General features: G+C 39.5%; 1 protein-coding gene across 4 annotated transcripts in view; it reads right to left on the reverse strand.

Annotated features, from left to right (window-relative positions):
- DENND4C (DENN domain containing 4C) overlaps nt 1-15136 on the reverse strand; it is a 150744-nt gene that overhangs the window by 106044 nt on the left and 29564 nt on the right. For all 4 annotated transcript variants that reach the window (XM_084984090.1, XM_084984074.1, XM_084984082.1 and 1 more), the window contains exon 2: nt 4512-4833. In XM_084984090.1, the coding sequence (XP_084840216.1) occupies nt 4512-4816 (305 nt within the window). In that variant the 5' untranslated portion in view covers nt 4817-4833. The remainder of the gene's footprint in view (nt 1-4511; nt 4834-15136) is intronic.

Below are 15136 nucleotides of genomic sequence, written 5' to 3' on the forward strand. Positions count from 1 at the left end.
CCCCTAACCCACTGAGCAAGGTCAGAGATTGAACCCATATCCTCATGAATACTAGTTAGGTTCATTACCACTGAGACACAATGGGAACTCCAGATCTTACATACTTTAACTTAATACATTTTCCAGAAAAAAGAAAATATTTCTATCAATATTTCATCTCATTTACAAAACAATCAAAAAGGTGAAAAGTCTGACAACTCTGTTTCACATTTAGTTGAATGAGATGGATACCTGTCTCATAGGGGCTGACAGGTTTTCCAAATTTCACTAGTATTCTTTTTTTTCTCTTTCCTTCTTTCTTTTTTTTTTCTTTTTAGGGCTGTACCTGTGGCATATGGAAGTTCCCAGGCTAGGGGTCAAATCGGAGCTGCAGTGGCCAGCCACAGACACAGCCACAGCCACACCAGTTCTGAGTCACATCTGAGACCTATGCCACAGCTCAGGGCAACACCAGATCCTTAATCCACTGAGTGAGGCCAGGGATCGAACCCTCATCTTCATGGATGCTAGTCAGGTTCTCAACCCACTGAGCCACAGTGGAAACTCCCACTAGTAGTATGCCACAGGTGTGGCCCTAAAAAGAAAAAAAAAAAAAATTCTCACTACTATTCTTAATTGGGGAGAAAGTGGGGAGAACAGGCCAAAACATTTAAGTCGCTAGATATTAACAATCATTTGATCTGGAGAGAAACATTTACCATCATGATCAACTAAAAGACAACCATACACTCAAGCAAACCTGGATCAGACATATGTATGAAAGAGCTAGCTGCAACCTGAAAACATCTAATTATAAGTCACCATTTTAAGTTATGCTTGTGAATCACAAGGAACAACTTCCAGCAATTACATCCTTTTCTTTTTTTTTTTTTTTTGTCTTTGTCAGCAGCATGAAGAAGTTCCTGGGCCAGGAATCAAACATGCGCCACAGCAGTGACCCAAGCCACAGTAGTGACAACACCACATCCTTAACCCACTGAGCTACCAGGCAACTCCCAGATTTACATCCTTTTAATTACAACTATATGGGGGGAGGTTTGGGGATGAAGGTGTGAACAGATGGCCTTTAAAGGATGCCCAACAAAGGGAACAGTGAGAGGTGGAACACAAGGTAAGTCCCTGGGGTTGGTTTCCCTTCAACTGACATGCGTATTATCAAAATTTTATCCTATACCCATCCTACTATGGATATTACCTATCTTCTTAAGAAAATCATAGTGAAAAGAAATGACAGTAAAACCACTACACTGAGATCAATAATTTATATCCACGCTCATTTTAACCTCCATTCTCCTTCTCAAAGGAAAAGCCCCTCCCAGTCACCTATGTGGTTGGTATTACCTCTTCACTGAGTTTCATAATTTTATTCTATCAAATATCTCTTATTCCTCAATTTTCAACCTTTTCTTCTCCACTGGTTTCTTTTTCTTTTTTTCTTTTTTAGGGCTGCCGCTGTGGCATACGGAAGTTCCCAGGCTAGGGTTCAAATTGGAGCTGCAGGTGCTGGCCTACACCACAATCACAGCAATGCAGAATCTGAGCCACATCCAAGACCTATGCCACAGCCTACGGCAATGCCAGATCCTTAAGCCACTGAGCAAGACCAGGGATAGAACCTACATCCTTACAGATACTACACTGGGTTCTTAACCCCGTTGAACCACATTGGGAATTCCTCCATTGGTTTCTTCGCTTCAAATAAAGATGTTTGAGGTTATTCCTTAGGAGAAACACTTAAATGTAGCCCTTGACTCTGCATCCCCTCACCTCAAAATATCCTAAACCACTGCTTCTAAGAATTTTATTAAAATACAGTTTCTGACTTTTTAACACACTCCCAGGCCATATGGACAATACTGGTCCAGGACCAAAAAGCAAGGCCCATAACTATCTTCTCTTTGTCTTAAAGTAAATCTTTCAAAAAGAAGCCTTCATTACCCTAACTCCCAAACATTTCTCAGCCCTTTCTAACATTGCTCCTATGTTCAATAATCTTACAAAGTTTTATGACCCCCATTGCAACTGTATTGACTTTAAGGAAAAACACGGAAGCTAAACAGGGTAGACTACATACTAAACGTATTAAATGGATGCTGCAGAAAAAATAAGATAAGGCTGAATCATTCTTTTGCTTTGGAAATTTGACCATAATGAGGACCTTAGGAAAATTTCACCAGAGCTCTACTGAGAGAGCAGAACAAATGATGAGCAGAGCAAGTGGTGGTCAAACGCAGCAGCTCACTAACTTTCTTCAACTTTTTTTGTGTTTGTGTAAGTTCTCAGGCTAGGGACTGAACCTGCGCCACAGTAGCAACCCATGCCATTGCAGTGACAAAGCCAGATCCTTAACCCACTGCACAGGAGAACTCCTCACTACTTTTCTTTTTTTTTTTTTTTTTTGTCTTTTTGCCATTTCTTGGGCCGCCCCCACGGCATATGGAGATTCCCAGGCTAGGGTTTGAATCGGAGCTACAACTGACAGCCTACGCCAGAGCCACAGCAACACGGGATCCGAGCCGTGTCTGCAACCTACACCACAGCTCACGGCAACGCCAGATCCTTAACCAGCTGAGCAAGGCCAGGGATGGAACCCGCAACCTCATGGTTCCTAGTCTGATTCTTTAACCACTGAGCCACGATGGGAACTCCCCTCACTACCTTTCTTAAAATCTGAACAACTATCAACAGAATAACCAGCAACCAACTGTTTAAAAAGAAACAAAAACGCTTCATGGGACAATAAAGGAAATTTGGATATATGATGGTATTTAGGAATTATTCTTTTTTTAGGTATGATATTAAGGTGACATTAAAAGACACTAAACATAAGAAAATCGATGTAATACATCACATTAATAGAATTAAGGAAAAATCCACATGATCATCTCAATTCACAAAGAAGAGGCATTTGATAAAACCCAACAAATTTTGTAATAAGTATCTCTCACAAGACCAGGAATAGAAGGGACCTTTCTTAACATGATAAATACCATATATGAAAATCCCACAGCTAACATCATACCAATGGTTAAAGACTGAAAGCCTTCTACCTATGATCAAGAATGAGACAAGGATGTGCCTGCTTGCACCACTGCTATTCAACACTATACCGTAAGTTCTAGCCAGAGTAATAAGAAAGGGTGGGTGAAGAAACAAATTAAAATGAAAAGGAAGGAGTAAACCTATCTCTATTTACATATGACAGGATCCTATATATTTAACCCCCCCAAAAATCCACAAGTAGGCTATCAGAGCTAACAAATTCAGCAAAGTTGCAGGATATAAGATTAGCACCTAAAATTCAGTTGTATTTCCTTATACCAACAATGAACAATCCAAAAAAAGGAAATTAAGAAAGCAATCCCATTTATAATAGAATCCAAAAGAACAAAATACCTAAGAATAAAATTGAGGAGGTGAAAGACTGATACACTAAAAACTATAAAACACTGCTAAAAAAAATTAAAGAAGACCTAAATAAATGGAAAGACAACTCATATACATAAGTGGGAAGACTTAATGTTGTAAAGATGGCAACACTCCCCCAAATTGATAAGCATATTAAATGCAATCCCCATCAAAAGTCTAACTGCATGTTTTGCATAAATGAACAAACTGATTCCAAATATTTCCTAAGATGATCTAAATACATATAATATGTTTTTACTAACTGAAGGTAATTGTAATAAGCAGAACAGCTTAACACATGATATGTATATATGGTAAAGTATTACGGGTATTCTAAAAGCATGTCTTATTTACAGAAAAGTACATATAGATGTTTTTGGGAAAATGGCTTTTACAAAGAAGGATTTTTTCATTGGCTATGGACTACACACTAAATACCTCATAAAAACTACACTTCTAAACTGTAAATATTTTCCTCCCAGCGCAGTATAACTGTCTCTTTTAAAAGAGAAATGTTCTTTTGTTAAATGAGTTCAGGGTGTCACGAAAACTCATCACATAACCCAACCCAAGCTCCTTAAAAATATACTGTCTGTAATTTTTGTTCTTTTATTTTTAATTAATAAGTTTATCTGATATGTAAAAACAGATGAAGTCACATTTCAGGCTCCAATGCCAATGCCTTCATTTCAATATTCCTTTTTTTTTTTTTTTTTTTTTTTTTGCCTCCCCTTGGCATCTGGAGTTTCCAAGCCAGGGATCAGATCCAAGCCACAGTTGTGACTTACGCCAAAGCTGTGGCATCACTGGATCCTTTAACCCACAGTGCTGGGTCAGAGATCAAACTTGTGTCCTGGCACTACAGAGACACCACCAATCCCATTGCACCACAGCAGGAACTCAATATTCTTTTGAAAGAAAATAATCTACTGATTCAATACGATGCACAGAAATTCAGTTAAATTTAACAGAAATATGTATTATCTTACTACACTTGATCTTGAAGTAACAATAATAGAACTATCAAGGATTTTGAATTTCTACTCTCATGCACCTTCAATTTTATTCCCTTCACTACAGCAAAAGAAAATTAGTCAACATACCCAATGTCGGTAAGGGGCGGCTTATCTCTCCCTCTCTTATAACAGAGGAACAGTTCAGGGCTTTTCAGACTTCCATAGTTCAAGTTGGCTTGGAGAGCTGATGGAGTGGCTTCAACACAGGTGTAACCTTCAGGTACTGTTTCCCCAGCTGATTTGTTAATAACTGCAATGTCTGTAATTGGAGCTTTAGGTCCAATTGACTTAGTATCTAAACGATTTATTTCTTGATCCAAGAGAGTAGATGTATCAGTGAGACCTGCCACAACAAAGTAGTCAGTCACTCTTGGCCCTTTGTCTTCTATCATGGCTGCTGCTATATTCCCTAGAAGAGAGGGGGGGGAAGGACATTAATCAAAATGCTTTATCCTGATTCATTACATTAAAGTACTCCTGTGTTAACAGTGACCAGTAAGCACATACTAGTAATAAATATAAACCAGTCTCTTAATCCTGTCAGAAGTCTGTCACCAATAGTTGAAAACACCATGTAAAACTAAGTACATTTAGGAATCATTAACTATTTCATATATAAATACCAGATGGAGCATTAAAATCCATAACCAAAGAAGACAAAATTATATAAAATCACATTAAGAGACTTAATATACGATAGATACCCAAAGGGAATAAATGCTGAGTCCAGATTTCTTTTATCTTTAAACTCAGTACATCTAAAAATGAAATTAAGTTTCTGAGCTTTTAAATATTTCAATGGATTTATGTTTTTTGGGTTTGTATGTGTGTGTGTGTGTTGAACTGAAGCTGTAGCTGCTGGCCTACACCAGAGCAACAACGGATCCACAGCAACAACGGATCCCCCTGAGTGAGGCCAGGGATCAAACTCCAAGTTCTCATGGCTACTAGTTGGGTTTGTTACCACTGAGCCACAATGGGAACTCCCTATGTGCTTTTCAAAAAACTTTGTTGAGGTGAAATGTATATACAACAAAATGTTCATTTTTAAAGTGTATAATTTGGTAAGTTTTCAGAAATGCATGCACCCATGAAACCACATCACAATCAAAATAGTGAACATTGGAGTTCCCGTTGTGGCCCAGTGGTTAACAAAACTGACTGGCATCCATGAGAACACGAGTTCGATCCCTGGCCTTGCTCAGTGGGTCAGGGAACTGGCATTGCCATGAGCTGTGGTGTAGGTTGCAGATAAGGCTCAGAAACCACATTGCTGTGGCTGTGACATAGGCCATCGGCTACAGCTCCAATTCAACCCCTAGCCTAGGAACCTCCATATGCCTTGGTTGTGGCCAAAAAAGACAAGAAAAAAAAAAAAAAAGACAGTGAACACATATAACATCCAAAATATTCTTATACACCTTCTCTCTCCCTCCCCATTCAATGAGTGACCTGCTTCCTGTCACTATAGTTTCTAAAGTTTACATAAATGAAATCAGAGTATATACTTTTTTTTTTTTTTTTTTTTGTCTTTTTGCTGTTTCTTGGGCCGCTCCTGCGGCATATGGAGGTTCCCAGGCTAGGGGTCGAATCGGAGCTGTAGCTGCCAGCCTACGCCAGAGCCACAGCAATGCAGGATCCAAGCCGCGTCTGCGACCTACACCACAGCTCACGGCAACGCCAGAACCTTGACCCACTGAGCAAGGGCAGGGACCGAACCCACAACCTCATGGTTCCTAGTCGGATTCTTAACCACTGCGCCATGACAGGAACTCCAGAGTATATACTTTTTTATCTTGCTTCTTTCTCTCATTGTAATTAATCTGAGATTCATCCAAGGTGTTGTTTATATCAATAGTTCATTCCTTTTTATTTTTTCATTTGGATTTTTTTTTTTTTTGGCTGCAACACAGCCTGCAGAAGCCCCAAGGCCAGGTATCAAAACTATGCTACAGCAGTGACTCAAGGCACAACAACAACAATGCCAGATCCTTAACCATTAGGCTACCAGGGAACTCAAGTTCATTCCTTTTTATTGATGAGGAGTACTCCACTGCTAAATGTACCACAAAATGTTCATTCATTCACTTATATTAATAAACATTTTGGTTATTTTCAGCTCGGAGCTATTACAACGAAGCTGTCATGAATACCCACGTACAAGCCTTATGGACATGTGCTCTCATTTATCTCAGGTAAATTCCAAGTTGGAATGGCCAGATCACATGGTAGGTATTTGTAGTTCTAAAAGTGCCAAATAGTTTTACAGAATAAGTGTACCATTTTACATTCCTATCATCTGTATATGAGAGTCCCAGCTATTCCACATCCTCTCCAACACTCAGTAAAATTAGGCTTTTTAACTGTACTATGTGTGTAGTGATACTTAGCTCTAGTTTTAATTTGCATCTTTCTAATGACGAGTGATATTAACCACCTTTTGAAGTGTTTATTTTCCACCCATACACTTTCTTCTGTGAAGTTTCAAATCATGTGCATACTGCTTAACTGAGCTGTTTCCTCATGACAGCGTTTTTAAAGTTCTTTATATATTCTAAAGACAAGTCATTTATGAGGTATTACATGCTTTGCACATATTTTCTCCCAATCTGTGGCTTTCTTTTTATTCTCTTTATAGTGCCTTTTGAAACACAGTTCTTCTTTTTGATGAAGACCAACTTATCAATCTGTTCTTCAATATATTATGCTGTGGGGTCATATTAAAGAAATCACTGTTAAGATGGCAGAATAGAAGGACTGGAGCTCAACTTCTCTCCTAAAAACAACAAAATTCACAACTAAAAGCTGAGCAATCCCCACCCAAATGGACTGGAAACCTTAAAAAAGATACCCTACTCCAGAAGAAAAAGAGGAGACCACATCAAGAGGTAGGAGGGGAGTTCCTGTGGTGGCGCAGTGGTTAACGAATCCGACTAGGAACCATGAGGTTGTGGGTTCGGTCCCTGCCCTTGCTCAGTGGGTTAACGATCCGGCGTTGCCGTGAGCTGTGGTGTAGGTTGCAGACGTGGCTTGGATCCTGCGTTGCTGTGGCTCTGGTGTAGGCCAGTGGCTACAGCTCCGATTCGACCCCTAGCCTGGGAACCTCCATATGCCGTGGGAGCGGCCCAAGAAATAGCAAAAAGATAAAAAGAAAAAAAAAAAAAAAAAAGAGGTAGGAGGGGCAATTTCACGATATAAACAAACCCACACCTCCCGGGTGGGAAGCTCCACACTGAAAACTAACTGGTTCACAGAGGCTCACCTACAGGAGTGAGGGTTCTGAGCCCCACATCAAACTCTCATTTGCAGGGATCTGGCATTGGGAGAAAGAGCCCCTGGAGCATCTGGCATTGAAGGCCAGTGGGGCTTGTGCACAGGAGCTCCACAGGACTGGGGGAAACTGAGACCCCATTCTTAAAAGGCACACACAGACTTTCACCAGCACTGGGTCCCAGGGCAGAGCAAGGTCTCCATAGGAATCTGGGTCAAACCTGACTGCAGTTCTTGGAGGATCTCCTGGGAAAACAGGGGCGAATGTGGCTTGTTGTGAGGGAGGGACACTGAAAGCAAAGCTCTCAGGAATATTCAGCAGCTGCCTTTCTCTGTAGGTGGCCATTTTGGGAAAATCTGGCCCCACCCTTCAGTCAGCACTGAGAAGCTCCAGGGCAAACAACAATCCAGGTGGGATCACAGCCCCACCCCTCAGTAAACAGGCTGCCTACAGACCCCTCAGGCACACAGCTGCCTCTAATCCCATCCAGAGACTAAGCCCCACCCACCACAGGGATTAGAATCAGCTCCACCTATCAAGGGGCAGGCATCAGCCCCTCCCATCAGGAAGCCTACAGCAAGCCCCCATACCAACTTCAGCCACAAGGGGGCAGACACCAGAAGTAAGAGAGGCTACAACCCTATTATCTGTAAAAAAGGTCACCACACCAAAAACCTATAAAAATGAAAAGACAGAGAACTATGACTCAGATGATGGAGAAGGGAAAAACCTCAGAAAATCAGCTAAGCAATGAGGAGATTCTTAGCCTCCAGGAAAGACTTTAGATTGTTGATGCTGAAGTTGATGCAAGACATTGGAAATAAACTGGAGGCAAAGATGGATAACTTACAGGAAACACTGACCAAAGAGATACAAGATATAAAACTTACACAAGAAGAGATGTAAAATACAATAACTGAAATAAAAAATTCATTAGAAGAAGCTAACAGCAGAATACAGGAGGCAGAAGAACGAATACGTGAGGTGGAGGACAGATTAGTGGAAATTACGGATGCAGAAGAGAAAAGAGAAAAAAGATCGAAAACAAATGAAGAGAGTCTCAGAGAACTCTGGGACAACGTGAAATGCAACAATATCCGTATTATGGGGTGGCAGAAGGAAAAGAGAGAAGGGGACAGAAGAAATATTCCAAGAGATAATAGCCGAAAACTTCCCTAGCATGGGAAAGGAACCACTCACTCAAATCCAGCAAGCACAACGAGTACCATATAAAATAAACCCAAGGAGGAATACACTGAGACACATATTAATCAAACGGACCAAAATTAAAGACAAAGAGAAAATCTTGAAAGCAGCTAGGGAAAAGAAACAAGTAACATACAAGGGAACTCCAATAAGGTTATTGGCAGATTTTTCAACAGAAACTCTGCAGGCCAGTCGGGAGTGGCATGATATACTTAATGTAATGAAAGGAAAAAACCTCCAACCAAGACTACACTACCCAGCAAGGCTCTCATTCAGATGTGAAGGAGAAATCAAAACCTTCACAGATAAACAAAAGCTGAGAGAATTCAGCAACACTAAACCAGCCTTACAACAAATACTAAAGGAACTTCTCCAGGCAGAAAAGACAGCAACAGGAAACAAAAATGCCACAAATGACAAGGCTCACCAGGAAAGGCTCGTATACAGTAAAGATATGAAAGCATCCATATACAATTATACCACCAAAATCAGAAATTATGAGAAGAGGTGGGTACAAATGCAGGACACTGGAGATGAACTTGCAATTAAGAGAACAACAACTTAAAACAATCTCATATACATATAGACTCTTACATCAAAACTTCAGAAGAACTGCAAACCAAAAATCTACAAATGATACACAAACAAGGAATTTCTGGAGAAGAAATATATCTCATAGTAAATAAGTGCATAATCCACCATGAAGAGGGTCATTTGACATCATTCTTGGAATGCTGAAGTCTTCTTACATCTGATTCTGATTTCCTCTCCACCAAAGAATGTATGATAATTATAATTAAATAATGCAACTGTACAATTAAATAACATAGTTATACAATTGTATTATTAATAACCATTTCTCTCCATGGTACAATGTAAAGTCTACAATGTCTTATCACCTAGAATATTGTAATGCCTTTATTGAAGAATCAGTAAGATGTAACAAATTGTGAGGACATATTTATATAGTTACACTGTTTTCTAACCCATTTATACATTTTATATTTTACTTATTTTCAGAGGGTGTACTATTTTTGTTATTCTTACCAGTTGTTATTCTTTTTATTATGCTATATAAAATATTTAATGGTATATAAGGCTTTCTTCTTCATAAATTTTAGTTGCATTAAGATACACAATTCTAATATAATGCTAATTTTTAAGGAAAAATTGAAATGTAATAGATAATACTAAATAGTAAGGATGAAAGCCATACAAAATGGGATAAAGTATAGAATAAATTTCCTATTTGTCTCAGCATATTTTCCATTCCACTTCTCCAGAGGGAGTCACTTAATCTGTTTCTTAAGATCCATGATATAATAATCTGTATGAATATTGTGTTTAAATATATGTATTTCATTTTGTAAAAAAAATTAGCTAAAAAAAAAAAAAAAAAAAGAAAGAAAACAGTTGATCCAAGAATCAAGACTGCAAAGGAATTCACCTTCTCCCACAAACACATCAAAAAAAAAACCCTCCAAGTAGAAAGATTTGCACAGAACATCTACTCAACTCAGGCAGAAGACCTCAGACTTCCAAAAAGCACAAGAAAACCTCCACATGACTACAACAAAAGAAAAACAAACAAACAAAATGGGGCTAGGGAGAGAAGAAAAAAAAATAATGGAATGAGGACAGGGCAAGCATTCCAGAGAGGGAGCGCTAAAGAGGAAATGAATTTACACACTGGGAGGCCATTTAACTGACTGGGAGATCAGCTGGGTGGGAGGGAGAGCCTTAAAGCATCAGAGAAAAACACAGCAGCAGGTCTGAGGAGGCCACAGAGAGAGCCACACAGGCAATCAGTACCACTGCCTAGTGCACCACAACCTAAGACACTCATGCAGGGGCTGAGTCTTGGGATTCAGAGGTCAGTTCCAGCTAGGGTTGGCTGTGTAGAAACAGGTTGAGAGGGCTAGAGAGCAGTGTGCCACAGCTAAGTGAGAGCAGGCAGAGCCATGGGCCCCCCAGAGAATCAAGGTGCTATTGTTGGGGAGAGAACGGGGAGGGGAGAACCACCATTGGACCTTCTTTCTCTGCACACTCTTGGGCTCTCAGATGGCAGGGCACCTCTTGCAGAGGCTACAGGTACAGGTGCAATCAATACATAACAGGAGTTCCAGAAGAAGAAAGAGAAAAAGGGAATGAAAATGTACTTGAAGAAATTATGGGTGAAAACTTTCCAAATCTAAAAAAGGAAACATATCCAGATACAGGAAGCACAAAGAGTCCCAAACAAGGTGAACCTAAACAGACCTACACTAAGACATATCACAATTAAAATGGCAAAAATTAATGAGAGGATTTTGAAGGCAGCAAGAGAAAAACAAAGAGTTAATTAAAAGGAATCAAAAGTAATTAAAAGGGAAAAAGGCTATCAGAAACACTATGAGCCAGAAAGGAGTGGCAAGATACACTCAAAGTTCTAAAATGAAAAAATCTGCCACCTAGACTACATTACCCAGCAAGATTATCATTAAAATAGGAGAAATAAGGAATTTTTCAGACAAGCAAAAACTAAAGGAATATAGCAATACTAAACCTAATCTAAAACAAATATTGAAAGGTCTCCCTAAATAGGAAAAAAGGAGATATAAGATGGAGGAAATCACTATCACCTGGTGCTGCTGTGGCTATGGCATATGCCTGCAGCTGCAGTTCCGATTCAATCCCTGGCCTGGGAACTTCCACATGCTGTGAGTGCAGCCCTAAAAAGACAAAAAAAAAAAAAAAAAAAAAAAAAAAAAAAAACCCAGCAGAGAATATTACACTTGTCCATAATAATATAGGAGCACCCAAATACATAAAACAAATACTAACAGATATAAAAGGAGAAATCAAGAGAAAAACAAATACCATATGAACTCACTTATAACTGGAATCTAATATATGGCACAAATGAACTTTTCCACAGAAAAGAAAATCATGAACTTAGAGAACAGACTTGTGGTTGCCAAGGGAGAGGGGGAGGGAGTGGGGTGGTTGGGGAGCTTGGGGTTAATAAATGCAAACTATTGCCTTTGGAATGGATTAGCAATGAGATCCTGCTGTGTAGCACTGGGAACTTCGTCTAGTCACTTATGATGGAGCATGATAATGTGAGGAAACAGAATGTGTACATGTATGTGTAACTGGGTCACCATGCTGTACAGTAGGAAAAAAAAAACTGTATTGAGACAACAATTGAAAAAAAAAAAGAAGTTGATGGGAAAACAATAGTAGGAGACTTTAACACCCACTCACATCAATGGACAGATCTTCTAGACAGAAAATAAGGCAACAAAGACCCTAAATGACACAATGGAATAGTTAGACTTAATTGATATTTTCAGGATATTATGTGCCCCCCCCCAAAAAAAAAACCGAAACCAGAACATACATTACTTTCAAGAGCACATGGAACATTCTTGAGAAGTGAATTCTTGGGGCACAAAACTAACCTTAACAAATTGAAGAGTATAGAAATGATTTTAAACATCTCTGAAAATAAAGAGGGATGAAACTAGGGAGTTTCCGTCATGGCATGTGGAAACAAATCCGACTAGGAACCATGAAGTTGAGGGATCAATCCCTGGCCTCACTCAGTGGGTTAAGGATCTGGCATTGCCGTGAGCTGTGGTGTAGGTCACAGACACAGCTCAGATCCTGCGATGCTGTGGCTGTGGCATAGGCCAGCAGCTGTAGCTTCGATTAGACCCCTAGCCTGGGAACCTCCATATGGCGCAAAAAAGGATGAAACTAGAAATCAACCACAGGAAACAAAACAAGAAAAAATTCACTACATGGAGACCAAACAACATGCTACTACTAAAACACCAATGGTTCAATGAGAAAAATCAAAAAGAAAATTTTAAAATATCTCAAGATAAACAATGAAAACATGACCATACAAAAATCTATGGGATGCTGAGAAAGCAGTTCCTAGAGGGAAGTTCATAGCAACACAAACCTTCCTCAAAAAACAAGAAAAACCTCAAATCACTAAACTAACCTGGAGTTCCCATTGTAGCCCAGTGGGTTAAGAACCTGACTAGTACCCGTGAGAATGTGGATTCAATCCCCGGTCTCAATCAGAAGATTAATGAACATCATCAGTTGGGTGGTTTATTAATCACAAAAAATTATTTCTCACAGTTCTTGAGGCTGGGAAGTCCAAGATCAAAGCACTGGCATATTCAATGTCTAGCGATGGTTAGTGCCCTAGTTCACAGAAGGCTCTCTTTCTACCATAACTTAACAGAGTGGAAGGGATCAAGGGATCTTTCTGGGGTCTCTTTTAGAAAGACACTAATCTTATTCATGAGGGTTTCACCCACATAACCAAAGCACCTCCCAAAGCCCCACCTCCAAATACCAACACATTGGGGATTTGATTTTAACCTAAGAATGCAGGGAGGGCACATACATTCAGTCTATGGCAGTGTCGTTCAAGGAATTTGTCCATTTCATTAAAACTGTGTAATGGCATAAGTTGTTTGTAACGTTCCTTTATTATTCCATTTATCATCTGTAGAATATATTTGATCTTCATTACTTCCTTTCCTCTGTTTATGTAGACTTTAATTTGCTCTTCTTTTTCTAGTTTCTTAAGCTGGAAGCTGAGGTCACTGATTTGACATTTTTCTTCCCTTTTTTTTTTTTTTTTGCCTTTTTAGGGTCGCACTTGCAGCATACGAAAGTTCCAAGGCTAGAGATCAAATTGGAGCTATGAATGCCTGGTACACCACAGCCACAGCAACATGGGATCTAAGATGCATCTGTAACCTATCTCACAGCTCACACCACCAGATCCTTAACCCATTGAGCAAGGCCAGGGATCAAAGCCACATCCTCATGGATACTAGTCAGGTTAGCTTCTGCCCCTCTTCTTTTCCAATGTAGATTTTTAGAGCTAAAATACACTCCCCCCTGCCCAATAATGTTTGAGTGGCATCCTACAAATTCAGGTGTGCTGGGTATTTTTAAGTTCAAAATACTTTCAAGTTTCCTATTCCTAAAGTATTTTCTTTGACCAATGGGCTATTTGAAGTATGTTTTCTGGTTTTCAAATTTTGTACTTGGGAATTAAGTTATTGATTTCTGGAGTTCCCGTCGTGGCTCAGTATTTAATGAATCCAACTAGGAACCATGAGGTTTCGGGTTCAATCCCTGGCCTTGCTCAGTGGGTTAAGGATCCGGCGTTGCCGTGAGCTGCGGTGTAGGTCGGCGGCTACAGCTCTGGTTCAACCCCTAGCCTGGGAACCTCCATATGCCACGGGAGCATATGGCAAAAAACAAAACAATAAAACAAGACAAAAAAAAAAAAGTTATTGATTTCTAACTTAATTACACTGTTGTCAGAGGATATACTATGATCTTTTACATTTATTGAGATTAGTTTTATGGCTAAGAATATAGTCTATCTTGATAATTATACAATGTGCATTTTGTAGACTATGTGTTCTATTATTGTTGGACAGAGCCCAACAAGTATCAGATCAAGAAGGTTACTAGTGTGGTTTAATCTACTATATCCTTGCTGATTTTCTGACCACTTGTTCAATTATTAACAAAGCGGAGTTCCCATCGTGGTGCAGCAGAAATAATCTGACTAGGAACCATGAGGGTGCAGGTTCGATCCCTGGCCTCGCTTAGTGGGTCAAGGATCTGGCATTGCCATGAGCTGTGGTGTAAGTTGCAGACTCGGCTCAGATCCTGCGTTGTTGTGACTGTGCCGTAGGCCGGCGGCTACAAGTCCGATTAGACTCCTAGCCTGAGAACCTCCATATGCCACAGGTATGGCCCTGAAAAGACAAAAAGCCAAAACAAAAAACAAAAACAGAGTGGTAATGAAATCTGACTATAATTTCAAATTTGTCTATTTCTCCTTTCAGTTCTAAGTTTTTGATTTGTGTGTTTTGAAGCTCTGTTATTAAAGGCATAAATATTTAGAATTACTATGTCCCTTTGATAAACTGACCCCTTTATCATTATGAAATGACCTTATCTCCAGTAAAAAATTTATCTGTTAACAAAAGCTTTTGAAAAATATAAAAATACTTGCTGTGGCTCTGGTGTAGGCCGGTGGCTACAGCTCCGATCCGACCCCTAGCCTGGGAACCTCCATATGCCACAGGAGCGCCCCAAAGAAATAGCAAAAAAAGACAAAAAAAAAAAAAAAAAAAAAAAAAAAAACCACACACACACACAAAAGAACTATAGTATTATCAAAGTTATTTGCTACATTTAAGCA

This window comes from Sus scrofa, chromosome 1 (assembly GCF_054392235.1).
Source record: "Sus scrofa isolate SSC_HxYL_T2T_F1_AM1 chromosome 1, Sscrofa_HxYL_maternal_Yorkshire_Landrace_v2.0, whole genome shotgun sequence".
Taxonomy (NCBI): domain Eukaryota; kingdom Metazoa; phylum Chordata; class Mammalia; order Artiodactyla; family Suidae; genus Sus; species Sus scrofa.